This window comes from Thalassophryne amazonica, chromosome 15 (assembly GCF_902500255.1).
Source record: "Thalassophryne amazonica chromosome 15, fThaAma1.1, whole genome shotgun sequence".
NCBI classification, from domain to species: Eukaryota; Metazoa; Chordata; class Actinopteri; order Batrachoidiformes; family Batrachoididae; genus Thalassophryne; species Thalassophryne amazonica.
Genome location: NC_047117.1, coordinates 12,493,588 through 12,511,798, shown reverse-complemented (window position 1 = coordinate 12,511,798; position 18,211 = coordinate 12,493,588). Strand labels below are relative to the sequence as shown.

Below are 18,211 nucleotides of genomic sequence, written 5' to 3'. Positions count from 1 at the left end.
ATATTGAATTCAGGGAAGGTGGCGATGAATGGTCCTCAAATAAAGAGCAGGTGGGGAAAAAGGGAGCAACGAATAAATAAATACTCCGTCTGCACATGGTGTCCACTTATATCCTCTTATGCCACTTCACATCTGAGGGTGACCACACACACTCACTCACACACACTCATCTTCAACCGCTTAGTCCAATTAAGGGTTGCGGGGAGCTGGATTCCCGCAACCATAGATTTGCGTCATAGAACGCGAGGCGGGGTACACCCTGGACAGGACGCCAGTCTGTCACAGGGTCACAAACAAACACAGTCACACCCTCTCGCATACCTACGGACAATTTAAAGATTCCAGTCCACCTAACCCGCATGTCTTTGGATGTGGAAGGAAACCAGAGCACCCGGATGAAAACCCACACAAACACAGGGAGAACACAGAAACTCCACAGTCGGGAATTGAACCCACGACCTTCTTGCTGCAAGACAACAGTGCCAACCACTAATCCACCGTGCTGCCCTGAGGGTGACCAAAACAACTCAAATTGTCATTGTAATGTGGTTCTTCTGCAGTTCCTCTATAGTATACTACACCTTTACATTGATACGTAACAATGAGGTCATATATTTTTAACATATTTTTGTGTAGTGGACAGCTGGCCAAAGTCATATTTACGAAGAGCACTAATCAACTTTTTTTTTGTTTTTTTGTTTTCCTCCTGCTTCCTCTCTCTCCTGTTACTAACCTCCCAACACACGTGCATTTCCCTTTCACCAATTCATTTATCCTCATCTGTCAGTGTAAGGACTGCGGAGCATTCACAGTCTGAGCTCCGTTCAGAGCTGTTGCAGCAGCGCCACAAAGCTCTAGAGGAACAAAAGAAGAGGGAGGTGCAGGACAGTTTTGTTCGTCGCCTACAGAGGAGAGTACTGTTGCTAACCAAGGTACTTGACAATGAAAACGGCACACAAATACTTGAGCCAGTGTTTGCATTCTCTTGACACATCCTCTCCACATCTTAATAATGCTCCAGTTTCACTTTTAACATTCAGGAAACATAATGCACACTTGAAATCCTAATCTCTCCCTTGCCCCCTCTGCATTCTGCTGGCCAAGAAATATCTGGATGTGTTTTCCTCTGCTTTGCAGCTCTTTACGAGACCTCCCCATGATATTGATTTCTCTGTGTGTGTAATTCCTCATCCACACGCCCTCTCAGTCAATAAATTATAGCTGCTTGGTAAGTACTTCAAACAGCAAATGACACAGTGGTGAGGAAGAAGAGAAGTCATTGTTGAAGACTACCCCCCCCCCCCCCAAACCTCCATCCATGTTGTTTATTACCAGCTGATGGAGGCTTTTAAAACAAAAAAATACTACTAGAAAAAGCTGGGTGAAGGACTACACAGAGGCTCTGATCACGGCAGCACATGAACAGGCCTTGAGCACCAGGTCCATAGAGGCAGGGGTTTACCATCACAGACAGGACCCGAGGTAAGGCTGTGAAGAGATACACCTGAGACAGGCCAGGACATAATGGCAGGGTGAAAGATCCAAACTGGAACAGCATACACTGAGAGGCACAGCCAAATAGCTGGGATAGTGTACAGTGATGTCTGTGCCAAGTATGAACAGGAAGTACCAATGTCCAACCGGAAAGCTCAGCCAAAGGTCATTGAGAACAGCTGAAGCTAAGGTGCTGTTGGACTTCTAGTTCCAGGAAGACAAACAAAGGTGCTGGCTAACCAACCAGATGTAGTGGAGGTTGACAAGGAGTAGAAAAGGTACAGGGGAGGAAGGAAGAAGTCAAAGATGTGCAAGATAAAGGCCACAGTGGTCCCAGTGGTAGTAGGAGCTCTGTGGGAATGAGCCCAAACGAGGAGAATGGCTCCAACATATTCCAGATACACCATTTGAAAAAGAAACACGCTGGTTAGGCTCAAAATTTCACCAACTGTAGCGGGCATGTAAACTTCTCTGAAAGTGACATGATGTTCTGACAAGGTGTCCTTCGTGAGTCTCCCAGTGATGATCGTCTGAATAGGTTTGGACACGGCCTGAATGAGGGCAGGATCTCATTGCTGGTGTCATGGTTCAGCCTTTTATCTATCCATAACTGGCATAACTGTGTCTGTGTAATGAATGTCCTCTAAGTGCATCAGTAACTGCTTAATGGCTTAAACTTTACATAGATCAGTGTTTCCCAACCCCTGTTTGCATCTAAAGGCCCATTGACACGACGATGCCTTCGCTTCACGCAACATCATGACCTGTGTCGTGATGATCCCACCCGCTGTGTTCCCAGCTGGATGCCGTTCTTTGTTCTACCGGCTGCCACACGCTAAGCGCTGATCGCTACGTATATAAAATAATTATTTCGTGGCGGATTAATCATTTTTTTCTGCAAATTGACCGTTGAAAATGGCTGTAATCACTTCCTAAATCACAGAGGAGGCTGCAGCCAGAGCTGTTCGCACGCGCCTAACAAGCTGCAGAAAGCATTTTGAACCATCTAAAAAGGTAATTATTTGACTTGCTTACATTGTCATGGCTTGATAAAACATTTGTGTGTTTTTTCCTTCTTGTGTGCAGCTGTTAAAGTATTTATTTTTATAACAGATTTAGCTTTTTCTTATAATCGTTCAGATGAACTGTGCGCTGATGCGGTCCGCTGACTTCACCACTCGCTCTGTTCACTGCTTGTTTACTCCACTTGACGAGCTGCACATTGTGTTGGAGATTATATCATGCCACATAGCACAACACTTTTTTTTTTTGGCAGCAAATTTTAATACATATATAACTTGTACATTATAATAACTTAATACATGTATATAAAGGTTTCTCCACTCCCCCTTTTTCAGTTTTGTTCATCCAAAGAAACCAATGATCTTTTAATAACTATATTTTCCAGGATGTAAGTTACATCCCCCCACTGGTTCCACAACTTATATTCCAGTGCAACTTGTATACTGAAAAATCACACCTTTGTAATTAAAAATAATTATAATAAATAAATAAATGTAGAGCTTTCCTGCAAATCAAAGCACTAAAGCACATGATGTTTTGATGTCAGGTTTTTTGTTTCTTCAGCTTTGTGAAACTGTAAAAACCTTGTAACTGTTAGAATGGCCTAAGCAGTGGGTCACCCCTTTGAGTCTGGTCTGTTTGAGATTTCTTCCTCAATATCATCAGAGGGAGTTTTTTCCTTGCCACTGCGCCTGTATGCTTGCACTGGGGGTTGGTAAAGTTAGACCTTACCTGTGTGAAGCGCCTTGACGGAGCTTTTTTGTGATTTAGCGCTATATAAAATGCATTAAATTGAAATTGCATGCTCCACCTACCAGACAAAAGGGTAATGGTGGCGGTGGAAACACAAGCAATGCCAGAATTAACCGTTCCAACCCGTGCCATACCGACCCGGACCGTTTAGTGGAAATGGGGCTGTCTGCATGCGCTAGCTAAATTGTCATGGTGTGACAGTTTTATAACTTATTCAACCTACCCAGGGCCAAATTCTTCATATGTCAGCATACGCTGGCTAAATTGTCAAGATGTGACAGGCCCATAATACAGAAAACATTGCCAGTTAATTTATACTCTGTAAAATATAGTATTAAGTATTTATTTGATGATTTGTATCTTTATAGTAGTTATAACTTTAAGTGTGTAGGTATTTTGACAAAATCAGAAAAGGCATAACTTCGCAGTCCCCCCTTGAACCCCTAGCAAAAGTTTCTCCAAGTTTTGGATGGTTTCAATTTCAAAAGTTTTTTTTCTACTAACAGTCTAGAACCCAGCATGAGTAAAATGTCATAAAATTATTGATTATTATTATTATTATTATTATTAATTGAACATTTCAATACAAAGATGTGTATCATTTATATCTTGCTCATGTGTGGGGTTGAGAGATTTGCTTGCTGAGCGCTCTTAATTGTAGTCACTTCCATGCAGTAGATGATAAAGATGACATAAAAGCAATTTTTCAGCAAACGTTAGTAGACATTCTTTTTCCTTTGAAATAGAATTATCAGGAAAAAGCCTGCAGATTTTTGATTTAGATTGGGTGAATTTCATTGAAGGTTAATAGCACAATAAATGTTCAAAGGCCCTGCAGTTAGGAACGGCAACATACATACAAACTGACCTCTAAAGACATTTGTACCTTTTTGTGTTTGCTTCTGTTTTGTTTTTCCCTTCTCTCATTTCCAGGGTTGTGCACAGGATGTACATATTAGGAAATTGACTAATGCTGCATTACAAATCACTCTGCTTTAGTGCCAAAACAAATAAAGTTGAATTAAGGATGATTTCGTATACAATGTTTTTAAATGAACCTGCTTCAATCATCTTCTAATAGATTAAATTGGTTTTGATCTGGCGACTCTCATGCTAAATTAGATTAGGGTTATAATTTGTTTTCGTATGGTAACCTAGGAACTAATCTTATGGTATTTGCGGCTCATTATTCTTACAGTTTATCAGGTGCCTTTAAGCCATTTATGTACTGATATGTGATGCTTCCTCAAATTTATCTAAAGTCTGGGTCTTTTAGTGAAGCTTAGGGCTAGTGGCCGGCGACCACCTTATTATTTCTTCTGTTTTTGTTGTTGCTAAATGCTGATAAATTATACTGTATTTGCTATCTTTCTGCCACCTGATTCTGTTTTATTTTCCTCTCTGTTTAAGGTGCAGGCCTCCCATCTTGTGCACCAGCATGGACTCCCAAAATCTCCCCAAATTTCCTGTGTAATTTCTTGTATTGTCAGTTTTGTCGATAGCATGGTCCAAGCAGAGGGTCAATCCTTTGACTCTGGTCTGCTGGAGGTTTCTTCCTCAGTATCATCAGGGGGAGTTTTTCCTTACCACTGTCACCTGTGTGCTTACTCTAGAGGTTGGTAAGGTTAGACCATACTTGTGTGAAGCGCCTTGAGGCAACTTTGTTGTGATTTGCTGCTACATAAATGAAAACTAAATTAAATATATAAATTAAATTAAATTAAATATTGAGCCTGACCCAGAAAAAGTAGGGTGTAGTTCTCCATCTTTTGCATTCTGAGATTCCAACATTTCTCAACATTGCACCCATTGAGTCACAAGTTCACACATTCTCGCAAAATTTTGGTTTCCTTTGCTCCTAGTTGGCAACCGCACAGACAGACAACTGATATATCGCCACCATAGTGGGACACAGAGTAGTACCATATTTACAGCTCCCCCACCAGCTTTAGTAGCCCTGAATCACCTTGGGCGGTCCACATGTGTTACACAGGGCACCCACCCCTCCACCACCAGTCAACAGAGGATATAGCTATGTGTTAAGAAACCTAGGTAAGCTTGACAGATACCACCGCAGACACTGCCAAAACTCGTAATTGGCCCATTGGTCTTATGCGCACCCAAAAAGATCCAAGATAGTGGACTTTCCCTGTAGTCAGCAGATCTTTCCTTGCAGTCACTTCCCTGCAGACTTTTCACAGAGTTGTTTCACAGACAGTATTTTTTTTTTTAGATCTTCAGATACACCTTTCAGTGCATTGGGACCCAGAATAGTACCGTTGCAGCTCGCCCACCCACTTGGAGGATGTTGGAAGGATGCAGGCATATAGGGCACCTGTAGACTAAGTCAACATGGGACATCACAACTGGGAAACAAATCTAGGGCCCTGTGTGTTGCTTTGACTAATTTGTGATCATAAAATTGCATTAGTGCAATAATTTTATTACACCAAAAGTGATATTTAGATTATAATAATCACCTGAGCCAAAAGATGAGACCCTGTTTATGTCGATTTACGCTCCTATCATCGCCTGTGGTCATGAATTTTGGGAATGACCAAAAGGCTGTGGATGCTCACGGCAGAAATGAGATTCCTCTGTTGAGTATCTGGGCTTACACTTAGGGAGAGGGCTCGAATAGTCAGGAGCGACTCGGAGTAGAGCAGCTGCTTCTTCACATCACAAGGAGCCAGCTGAGGTGGTTCGGGTTTCTGGTGAGGCAGAGCGTTCCCTTTGGTCAGAGCACCATAAGGAAACTGTTCACTGCCTGCCATCGTCTTTTTAATTAACCGTAGGAGCACAAAGTGAGTCTACATCTTGAGACCGCAAGGCACGGAATGGCTTAACACATTCCATAAGATGAGAGGATATAAAACCATCCAGGCTTCTGTACTGCAAGTCGATGGCAAAACCTTAAAATCTGTGCTCACAGTAACAGTACAATTCGTGTGTCTGTGTGTGTGCGTGTCTAAATTTGTCCATGCATGGAGACACAAACTGGTAATCATGAGTTTGTAGAGAAACGTTTCTCTGTGTGAAGCAGCTACTTGTTTTGATTTACTCGTCTTTCATTCCATTATTAGAGAAGGGAAAAAAAGAAAAGATCTCATCTCAGATAAGTCAGAGGCAGCCTAATATTTTATGTTTCATTTGCAGACATTTTTCTGATGTAAATTTTTTGATTTATTCTTTCTTTTGTCTGTAGAGATGTTTGACTTTGATTTATTACGTTAGAAGAAATACAGATGAGCATGAACGTAAACTCCAGCCTCTCTTGTCACAGCTGGGATGAGAATGGCACAGAATACTTTGTTCTGCTTTTGCAAAAAAAAACAAAAAACATTTACCTGCCATAGTGGCACATCACAGACAAATCATAAAATGTCAGTTACTCTCACGTCAGTGTGAAAGTATTACATATGCAGTAGCTCAATTTCAGTGTCGTGGCTGCATGACAAATTGTCAGCAGATTTCCAATTTTTGCATTTATGTTGATGTATATGTATTTTGCAGGAGCGTGATGGAATGCGTTCCATTCTAGAGTCATATGACAGTGAATTTACGCCTACAGAGTATGCCCCACAACTCGGCAAGCGGCTCAAGGAGGCAGAGGAAATGCTGCAGAAGACACAGAGCCAAAATGTGGAGATGGAGGTGGGTTTTCATGCATTTACATGAATGTGAACAAATGCTTCCTGGTTTCATAAAAACAGAGCAACACATACAAAGGGTGTGTGTGTGCATTTAGTGGGGGGTGGGGGGTAATTTGACTATGAAGTTCAGATTTGAACTCTTAATGTGCCTTGACACAGGAGAGTAACCTCATTGTAAAGTCAAACTGTGTGTGGCTTCGTACAAGTGTGCAAAGAAAAACAAAATTTTATAATCCTCAAAATCTGTCGCATTAATTATGTGAACTTCATGTGAACATTGCGCAAACAATTATAAAACACTGAGTGGGAGTGGGAGTCACTGCGTCAGCGCACCGCATCACAGCACAGCTCATCTGAACGATTATAACAAGATGTTAAATCTATCATAAACTTCATTTTACAGATACTCATAAGAAGGAATGAACGTGCAACTGTTTTACCAAGCCATTGCGATATAAACATTACAAATAATTACATTTTAGACTATTCCAAATGCGTTCTCCACCTCATGAAGCGCACGAGAGAGGGAGAGAGAAAAGCTGCAGCTGTATCGGTCCTCTGTGATTCCGGAAGCAATTAGAGGTGTTTTCATCAGCCACACTCTGAGAGAAAATGATTCATCCGCTACAAAATAATTATTTTATATATGCAGCGTTCAGCGGCACAAACTGCGACATCCAGCTAGGAACACAGGTGGTATTGTCACAATGAAGTGCGCGGGAGTGCGGAGCCAAAATGCATGCAAGTGTCAAGGCACCTTTAAATTGGCTACTGATTGAGATAATCTGTGCTTTAACTGACACTGAAGTCTACGGCAGATGCTCGCTGTCTGTTTACTTCTCCCGGAACAAAGCTCTTATGTCCAAAACGGACAAGTGCAAATTTGTAGTTTGAAGTCTTAAAATCCTTTTGTTTTCTCCGCTTTAACACTAAATTCTATTATATGGACAATACGTTGTACCACATACCAGTTATAAACATCGCATGGCAACATGACTGTGTTCAGCTTTTTTGGGAGTCTTCAGGATTCTCCTACAGCAGATGAAGAAAAAAGTAAAATACATTTGAGTACTTAAAACACCACTTGTAATGCGTGCACCTGGAGCATGTCTCAGAAGATGAAATTTGGCGCCAATAATTCATATTAACAAACATTACTCGTAACAAAGGCTGACTAATGATGGTGAGATCAAGTCTCATTTAATGGAGATATGTTGCTCTACAGTGCAGTCATGTGGTTTTTACTTAATTTACTTTTTTTTGTTAACACTATACCCCCCCCCCCCCCCCCCCGTCCAATCTTCCAGGCCCTGCTGACCAAAGCACAGGAGGATACCAGGACTCTCAAACTACAGCTGCATGCGGTGAGAATCTCTACTGTACTAGGACTGCAACTAACAATAATTTTCCTCATTGATTTATCGAATTGAATTTTTTAAATTAATTTAATTAGCTTATAATGCGCCAAATCCCAGCAAAGCCATCTCAAGGCGCCTTACATGAAACAATACAACATAAAATTTAAATAAATAATTTAAAATGAATAAAAAATTTCAAATACATAATTAAAAGCAGAAATAAAAGAATAAAACAGATTAAAAAAAAATTAATACTATTCATAAGAAAGAGAATAAAAATGGATTTTCAGTCTTGACTTAAAAATATCCACGGACTCTGACTGCCTCACAGTCGCAGGAAGACTGTTCCACAGGGTGGGTGCACGATGAGAAAAGGCTCTTTGACCTGCTGACTTCTTCACCCTGAGAACACAGAGAAGTCCTGCATCCTGCGACCGCAAAGCCTGGGCCGGCACGTAAAGTTCCACCAGATCAGCCAGATAAGATGGCACCAGTCCATGAACTATAAGTCAATAACAAAACCTTAAAATCTGCTCTCACAGAGACAGGGAGCCAGTGCAAGGATGCTAAAATGGGTGTGATATGTTCAGACCTTGTGCTATGTGTCAACAATCTGGCGGCAGCATTTTGAACCAGCTAAAGACCCCTAATGCTGCACTGCGGTAACCCTAAAAATAGAACATTACAATAATCTAGTCTAGAAGAAACAAAAGCATAAATCACGGTCTCAGCATCAGCCATAGACAGGATGGGGCCGTTCCTCGCTATATTTTGCAGATGGTAAAAGAAGTCCTGGTAACATCCCTGATGTTGAGGTCAAAAGACAGCGTGGGATCAGAAATTACCCCAAGGTTCCTCTTTTTGTCCGTATGATGTACATACGGACAAAGGCCGAGTGCCAGCTGGTCAAACTGATGCCATACAGGGAGAAAAGCAAGGGGCCTAAAACAGATCCCTGTGGAACACCAAATCTCATGTCACTAAGGTTAGAGGTAGTGTTATTATAGAAAACACATTGAGAGCAACTGGACAGATATAACATCAACCAGGCAAGGTCACTTCCAGTAATCCCAAAAAGATTCTCCAACCTATCGAGCAAAATATGATGATCCACTGTATCAAACACAGCACTGAGATCTAACAACACCAAAACCGTAGTGGTGTCTGAGTCCATTGCTCGCAGAAGATCATTCACTACTTTAGTGAGCGCTGTCTCTGTGGAATGATATTTCCTAAAAGCAGACTGCAGCAGCTCAGTGAGGTGGTCTACGAGCTGCCGTGAAATTACCTTTTCTAAAATTTTGGAACAGAATGATAGATTTGATATCGGCCTGTAATTTTTCAATACACTAGGGTCAAGATTAGATTTCTTAAGTAATGGTTTAATCACTGCAGATTTAAAACATTTCGGAACAGATCCAGAGGTTAATGACAGATTAATATTTTCTTGATTGGTTCAGAGAATAACCTCTGTTTAGTTAAAGGGTTTTAACTGATAAATACACCTGTTGTTGGTTGATTTATACTTGTCATAAGTCAGTTTTGTGGCAAATCCTACACCATGAAGACAAAGGGATGCTCCCGACAACTCTGAAATGATTTCAAATCTGATGTCATAGATTTAATACAAGAAAATTTCTCATCACAGTATATCACATGGAGTTGAGTGACAGAGAGAGACATATTTTTAAGACGACATATTAAATCTTTGCTCAGTTCGGCCAGCCAACATGCAAGAGAGTCTGAAGTCAGCTGGTAGAAAGTGCCGTGGTTTGATGAGACCAAAATTCAGCTTCTTGATGATCAGATGAAAAGGCGTTGTACACACACAGTCCTGACTGTGAAACATGTTGGAGGCAGCGTCACGCTGTGGGAATCCTTCTCCGCTGCATGTCCTGGGAGGCTTTTTAGGATGGAGGGGGGATCATTAATGCAGAAAAATACAGGAATATCCTGACGACTCCAGTCGTAAAGCCAAATCTGCGCAATAAGTGCTGGATAGATGTTAATATCCTGGAGACACAAACTCGGAGTCCAGATATCAGTCTTATCGAGTTTGTGACTGGATTTGGAAATTTTGTTCACTTGATCACTCCTACACAGCTTGACAGAACTTTAGCAGTTGTGCAACACAGAATGTGAGTAAAATTGCTTCTTCCAGATACGCAAAGCTGACAGATCATATTGGAGAGATTTTCATTTTCATTTGCAGATTAAAAACATTTAACAATCAAGTCTGATGCAGTACATGTTATTTAATATCATTTTGTGTGATGTTATAAAAACAGTCAACCATCCCAACAGGAGGAACACTTGATATGGGTGGTATGATCTTGTACACAGCAGCTTCCATTCCTTTGTTATACTAAGGAAGCTGCCATTCACCTTCCAACTTACGAAAATAAGGCATAATGGTGAATTACATTTTGAGCTCCATCAACGGGGCACAGACACGGACTCGGCTGTCAGCACCGGATCTGACTCCGGGGTCTGAGTCCTCATTAATGTTATGGCAGTTGTACAGTATCTTGCCCGGATTAAATGTGCGGTATCACCTCTGGGACAGTCATGGTATCCTTAAACCCATTCTCACATTTACGGATATGTCCCCGAGAAGGTCACAATCTGTAGCCACGGCAAACTGGTGAGTGAAGATCTCTTTTCCTGTGAATGAACCGCCGGACTTGTACCAGGTGTGCAAAAACACTCGTAGCACTTCTGCAATTGTTGCACAACCATGGCAGTTTTGATTCTTCATCAGATGGGAAAATTGATAAGGTCTCCTGAGCAACGTCCTTAAACCCAAAGTTGCTCTTGATGTACAGTTGAACGCATTGAATGGCAGATATCAGTTTGTGTATGTGTCAGTGTGTGTGTGTGTTTGTGCATGTGGCAACAGAGGCTGTTTTAATGAATTAAAATTTCATTGCATCTTTAACTGTCATTGTATTTAAGCACAGCGGTATCACACGCAGCCACCAGTAGCAACTGAAGCATTCATGTATAAGTCACAGTCGTAAGCCACAAAAAGGATGAACATGCATGCACAGACTGAGTCTAGTGTTGTATAACCCAAAACCTCGTATATGATTATGCGTGTAGTTCAGTGGATAAGGAGCTGGCCGGCCGGCATATAGACCTGAGTTCAGTCCCCTTCAAGATCTGTCTGTGGCGTTGGAAAAGACACTTAATCTGTGTTGTCTCATTCCACCCATCTGTAAGAATGGGTACCGGTCATGGCTGTGGAAGTAAATGTGAGTCATCACTGTAAGGCGTTTTGAGCATCTGTTGTCTTATCAGTTGTGGAATGTATTGGATAAGTTGTTAAGCTATAGTGTTGCAAGAAAAAAAACATGATGGACAGATGCATGCACCCGCAGACAGAGTGAACTGGTGAATGTGAGGCATCATTGTAAAGCACTTTGAGCATCTGCGTCAGATGGAAGAACACATTCCATTCAGCGTGTACAACAACAATACAGGTTCATCTGCAATGCAGAGGAACAACAAAGTTTGTCAGTTTGCGATAGAAAAGAATGGAAAAAATCCTACTGTTAGGGGTGGAACGATACCCTAGCTCCACAAATCAGTAGATATCACAATATGTAATTATAATCTGTGGTGAATGTTTAACTTTAAAGAAACAAATTATTCTGAAATATAAATCGCAATCCTTGACGTTATCTGTTTCCTGTTTGTATATTGTGTAAATTGTATATGCTTGTCATGCAAGTGATTAGTATTTCTTCTATGCAGTCATTGATTTTTTTTTTTTTTTTTTTTTGGTATTGTGAGACTCGTTTCAAAATATGATACAATTTGTACAGGCCCCACAATGCAATTAATACAATATCTGATGTATCGCTTCACCCTTATTCACCATAGTTAAAACAAGATCACAACACGATGAAATATACAGATTCTTCATAGGCACTCTAATGGACCCTTAATGTTTGACAAGGTATTGTATTTTCCTTCTCTCTCTCTCTTTTTTTTTATTTTTTTTATTTTACTAGTTTAGGAGCTCCTGTGACTTATACTCTGTTACAACTTATATCCCAAAACAAGTTACACATCATTAACAGTGATAATCATAGTAACTTTATAATGAATATGCCAGTACTAAAAAGTACAGTACAACAATGCACAACAATCTCAAATTAAAGAGCTGATTTTACAGACAAAGGTGCCACTTTTCAGGATGCATGTTCATCAAAGTGGGACCTGACATTCCCACGGCTCATTTCCCACTCGGGTAACTGCTTGTGATCCAAGCACATCGGCTCCCTCTGATGAAATTCTCACTGAACTGAGCAGGTCTTTCTTGGCAAGTTTCTTTTAAAAGTATGTGCAGTGTGTGAACAAATTTTACCGTGTCCGCATCTGTGAGAAATACTAACACAATTTGATGTTTTATAAAATGGCAGAAAAGATCTGAAAAATTAAACTCCTGAGATAAAGCTGAACTGGCATGTATGACTTCCACTTGCTTACACAGTGTGAATAGGTTTGTGTGTTGTGCTTTCAGTGATTTACGCTCCTTTCATTGCTCCTTGTTACCAAGGACACATCAGCATAGCCATGGCAATAAGAATTGACGCGTGAAATCCACCTGTTTGGTATAGTAGTAATTACTTATCCATCTATGGAACGTTAGGAGCAAGGACGAGCTGAGGCACAGACGAATGCCGTCAGAGAAACGCAGAAATGGCTGTGCAAATGCAAATTAGGAGTATTTGAGGAGAAGTGTGAGAGATCAGAGAAAAACGCAGCTGCAGGCAGAAGAAAATGTACCAGTAGGGCAAGAAAGAGTAGGACATTGAGGTGGAAAACAAGTCAGGTGGCTGAAGTTGTCTCAAGGGTATTTCCATTTTTTGCAGTACCTGTCAAGAAAGATAGCAGCAGACTGTAATAGAGGTCTCAGGATGAACCAAAAGGTTTTTCCCAGGCACTGGGCCAAAAGCAGTCTGTTTGTGCAATAGGTCCATTTTCCTTCTGTGTGTCCTAGATGGAGCTGGAGCTGGACTCTGTAAAGAGCCAGCAACCTTCTTCAGTGAGCAAAGAAGAGGTCGGCATACTCAGGTAGTTAACACACCACCACCAAGACTGTGCCGCAAATACTTTAATGGCCGAAACATGAAATATTCATTGTTGTGCCAACCAGGATTAACACTGTGATCTGCATGGAGTTCATTCTGCTTGATGGATATGAATAAGGTACTGAATTTTAATGTGTTTGTGCATTTTTGAGACTAAAGATTGAAGATTTGGAGGGAGAGCGGCAGCGTTTGGAGGAGCAGAACAACATTCTGGAGTTGAGGTTGGAGAGACACAATCTACAGGTCTGTTCAACTTCAAATGACTTCCCTGCAACTGTTTTCTGTGATGGATTTACGTGTCTGGCACAAAGAAACCAATTTAATAACCCCAGGGGTGGCAGCCAAGTCCACCTGACACTGCAGATTGATTCGCACAAATATGTCCTGTTTCTGACAGTTTTTCAAACACAATTGGACCCAGGTGTGATTTTTTTTTTTTTTTTTTTTTTTTTTTTTTTTTTTTTTTTTTTTTTTTTTTTAGTGGCATCAAGTGGAAAAGTTGTAGAACTTAATGGCTGATATGACATTCTTATTGGCTGAAGGGATTAGGACGAACACGGAGATGTAAACTTAAGAAATCTAGAAGAGACACACAGTCACAAACGTGCACAGCTGCATGCAAGCATCTAATCCGGTTACTTTCATCTTCCAAAGTTACTCAGCTGGCTTCCTCAATTTATGCCCAACCCTTTTTTAAATTGTGTGTGTGTGTGTGTGCGTGTGTGTTTGTTTTCTTCTCAGTCAGGCCCTCTTAACTCCCCTGAGTCACACTGTGGCAAACTAAGCCTACCGGAGAATTTTAATGAAACGTCTGTGTGGGCAACCGTGTTTTTTCCATTTCGCCGTAGGGTGAATGCAATTCATGTGTTCTCAAGCATGACCTCCACTTTTAAGGCAGTTGATATCTGTGTGCGCGAGGTATACATGCACACAGGTTTCTTACTCTGTCAGTGCATCAGGTCATTTAGGACGCTGTTTTTATGAGTCCTCCAGAATATATTCAGTGGCCAGATTAGTGAATGCTTGAAGAGGAATGTTTTGTTGAACACCCACAACAGAATGGCTGTTTTAATGAATTAAAATTTCATTGCATATTTAACCATCATTGTATTTAAGCACAGCGGTATCACACGCAGCCACCAGTAGCAACTGAAGCATTCATGTATAAGTCACAGTCGTAAGCCACAAAAAGGATGAACATGCATGCACAGACTGAGTCTAGTGTTGTATAACCCAAAACCTCGTATATGATTATGCGTGTAGTTCAGTGGCTAAGGAGCTGGCCGGCTGGCATATAGACCTGAGTTCAGTCCCCTTCAAGATCTGTCTGTGGCGTTGGAAAAGACATTTAATCTGTGTTGTCTCATTCCACCCATCTGTAAGAATGGGTACCGGTCATGGCTGTGTAAGTAAATGTGAGTCATCACTGTAAGGCATTTTGAGCATCTGTTGTCTTATCAATTGTGGAATGTATTGGATAAGTTGTTAAGCTATAGTGTTGCAAGAAAAAAAACATGATGGACAGATGCATGCACCCGCAGACTTACCATGATCCCCGTGTGGCCAGCCAGGGATAAAATTTGGTTAGAGGTCACTCACAAACTGAGGTCAGAATTTCAGCTTAGTGGGTGTATATTGGGGTTTATAGAATGGCCATTCCAATGAATTGGTTAAACATACAGCTGTGGATAATGTTAAACACTAACAGGAAGTCATATATCACATTCATTATTTGTTGGTCACCTGACCTGTGACCTTGGGTGACCATAAAAGTTCAAACACAAGGTCATAACTGTTTAACGCAAACAGTTTGACGCCAAAGGGAGCATTTGTAGCTCTCACAGCCTCTTAGTGAAGTGGTTGCAGAGAAGGATTTTCATGCAACAAAACAGATCAAATCTCTCATGTACCTTCTGGCAAACCGTAGCTGAAATTTCACATCTTTTTAAGAAAATCCTTCTCTGTGGCACTCCACCATGAAGCTTCATAACCGCTGATGCAACAGTCAAAAGTTACACTGCGCAGTTTCTACAAACGCAACCACAGATGCCTATAACTTCTTTAGATTTGTTATGAGTGTCTTTGTGGCTTTCCTCACTCAGTTTTTCCAGAAGTAGGACATGTCACACAGAAATCATAACAACTTAGATTTAGGCTGTTAGTGACCATCTGATGATACACCAGGAGTTACTTTGTGCACTTCCATGACTGGCTCAAAGTATACGGCAATCGCAACAAACAGCTATGGTGACTGTCAAAAGCAAATTACTCGTGAGTACTCGTTAATCTGAGTGATTCCGATAGTATTTATTCAGCTTTGAGGAAACATCCCAGCGTGCTGTTGAATGGAATGTAGCTGCTAAAGTTAAGAACACAGTCGCAGATTAACTGCAATGTTTACATCAGCGTGATGTCATGTTATGATAATCTATTTTTAAGTGGTAACTTCATTTTGATGCAGTCACGGTAAAAACAGCAGCTGCTCTCCACTGTGAGAAGACTTAGTGTACGTGCACGTCCATTAGTCATGAACACAGCCTGTTAAAATGTCATGTTTGGAGGAAACCAGGCACCATCCGTACAATGAAGCATGGTGGTGGCAGCATCATGCTGTGGCGATTAGGGATGGGTATTGATAAGATGTTATTGATGTGGATACCATTATTGATTCTGCTTATCAATCCAATTCCTTATTGATTCCCTTATCAATACCTCTTGTGAATTTATTGAGTCTTAAAAGTAAGTAAATATGAAAATGGTCACTGGATCCTTGATCTCTGGACATAAATAACATCTGTACATGATGGATCCTAAATCTCTGGACATAAATAGAAAAAAACAAAAAAACAAAATCTGTAGTTTTTGTCAAAAGCATTTCCTTTTAGGTATTAATGAGAGAGCTGTAACCCCATAGCCATGATCTGAGCTCATGCAGCCGGCTGCGCTGCACGTCAGGATGTATTTCATAACGAATGCAGGACATCTCATTTTGGGAGGAGTAAAAAAAAACAGCTTTGGTCTGTTGCAGTTTGTTGTCAATATTACAATGTTTGGAAGGAGCTGTCATTTGATTTAACAGTGGTTTGCTTTGAAGTTATTAATTCTGACCGAAATCTATTTTTCCAACTTTACTTGGCAGAGAACCGCGCAGCGTTTGAAGCTGTGCAGTTAGTCCCACAAAACAGGAACATAGCGGAGGATGATTCTCGTTTTCCTGAAAGACAGGAGTCCCAGTTAGTGACTTTAATCTGCACAATGGTGACTCACAATTGACATCTTTAAATGGCTTTTAGGGGAGTTAATGAAGAAATTGCGGACCTGCCTCTTCTGAAAAGCAGCGAAGCAGAGAACCAGCAAGAAATGACGTAGAGAAATGATCATTTTCCTGATAAACACCCTCAAAAACAATGGCCGCCCCGGCGTAATGTGAACTGAAGGACCTATAAGGGAATTGTTAAGCAAAAAGGCTACTGATGTCAGTGGATCAAACCATTTCTTATCGATTCTTAACAGGAACCAGTATTCCAAATCCATCCCTAGTGGGAATGTTTTTCAATAGTAGGAACTGGGAGACAAGTCAGGATTGAGGGAAAGAGGAATGCAGAAATGTACAGAGACATCCTGGATGAAAACCACTGAGGAACGATTCATCTTTCAGCAGGACAGTGACCCTACGCACACAGCCAAGATATCAAAGGAATGGTTTCAGGACAACTCTGTGAATGTTCTTGAGTGGCCCAACCAGAGCCCAGACCTGGATCTGATTGAACATCTCTGGAGAGATCTGAAAATGTCTGTGCACCAACTCTCCCCATCCAACCTGATGGAGCTTGAGAGGTGCTGCAAAGAAGAATGGACAAAACTGTCCAAAGATAGGTGCACCAAGCTTGTGGCATCATATTCAAGAAGACTTGAGGCTGTAATTGCTGCCAAAGTTGCATCAACAAAGTATTGGGTAAAAGCTGTGAATACTTAGGTACGTGTGATTTCTTAGTTTATTTTTGCAAATTTATTAAAAAAAAAACATTTTTTTTAATAAATTTGCAAAAATAAACTTTTTTTCATGTTGCTGTTATGGGGTGTTGTGAGTATAAGTTTAAAGGAAAAAAATGAATTAACTTCATTTTGGAATAAGGCTGTAACATAACATGATGTGAAACAAGTGAAGTGCTGTGATGCACTGCATAATGACGCACTTAACATTGCTGCAATCTGACTTTTCTCTGATGCTCGTGTCTAGACAGAGATAATTTTCCCAATTGCAAGAGGTTGCATCAACTTTGTTTCTCTACAGTGAATGTACAATAGAGTGTCACAGCAGTGTGTTAACGCATTATGTCCACAAATAAAGAGGCACAGCAGTGGATGATTGGTGTTTTGTGCTGACTGTAGCACACTCTCCCACATCAACTTTTGTTTTAATTTGACCCATGTCTTCAGATGTAAACTTGTCTGAGTTGTACTGAGTTTGTGCACTTGTCAGAGTTGTACTTACAAATGAGTAATTATTTATTCTGTACCAACATTTTAAACAATGTGCAGGAGTCTTGTGTTTATCTAGGATTATGAAAGCAATGTATGTGTATGTGTATATGTGTATGTATGTGTATGTATGTGTATGTGTATGTATATATGTATGTGTATGTATATGTGTATGTGTATGTATATGTGTATGTGTGTGTATGTGTATATGTATGTGTATGTATATGTATGTGTGTATATGTATGTGTGTGTATGTATGTGTGTATATGTGTGTATATGTATGTGTGTGTATGTATGTGTGTATATGTATGTATATGTATGTGTGTGTATGTATGTGTGTATATGTATG

The 18,211-nt window shown here is 40.6% G+C and overlaps 1 protein-coding gene across 2 annotated transcripts in view; it reads left to right on the top strand.

The window, feature by feature from the left end:
• The window catches only part of mad1l1 (mitotic arrest deficient 1 like 1), a 130,274-nt gene that overhangs the window by 27,554 nt on the left and 84,509 nt on the right, over positions 1-18,211 (top strand). For both annotated transcript variants that reach the window (XM_034188279.1, XM_034188278.1), the window contains exons 11-15: positions 788-932; positions 6,784-6,924; positions 8,231-8,287; positions 13,290-13,363; positions 13,533-13,623. In XM_034188279.1, the coding sequence (XP_034044170.1) occupies positions 788-932; positions 6,784-6,924; positions 8,231-8,287; positions 13,290-13,363; positions 13,533-13,623 (508 nt within the window). The remainder of the gene's footprint in view (positions 1-787; positions 933-6,783; positions 6,925-8,230; positions 8,288-13,289; positions 13,364-13,532; positions 13,624-18,211) is intronic.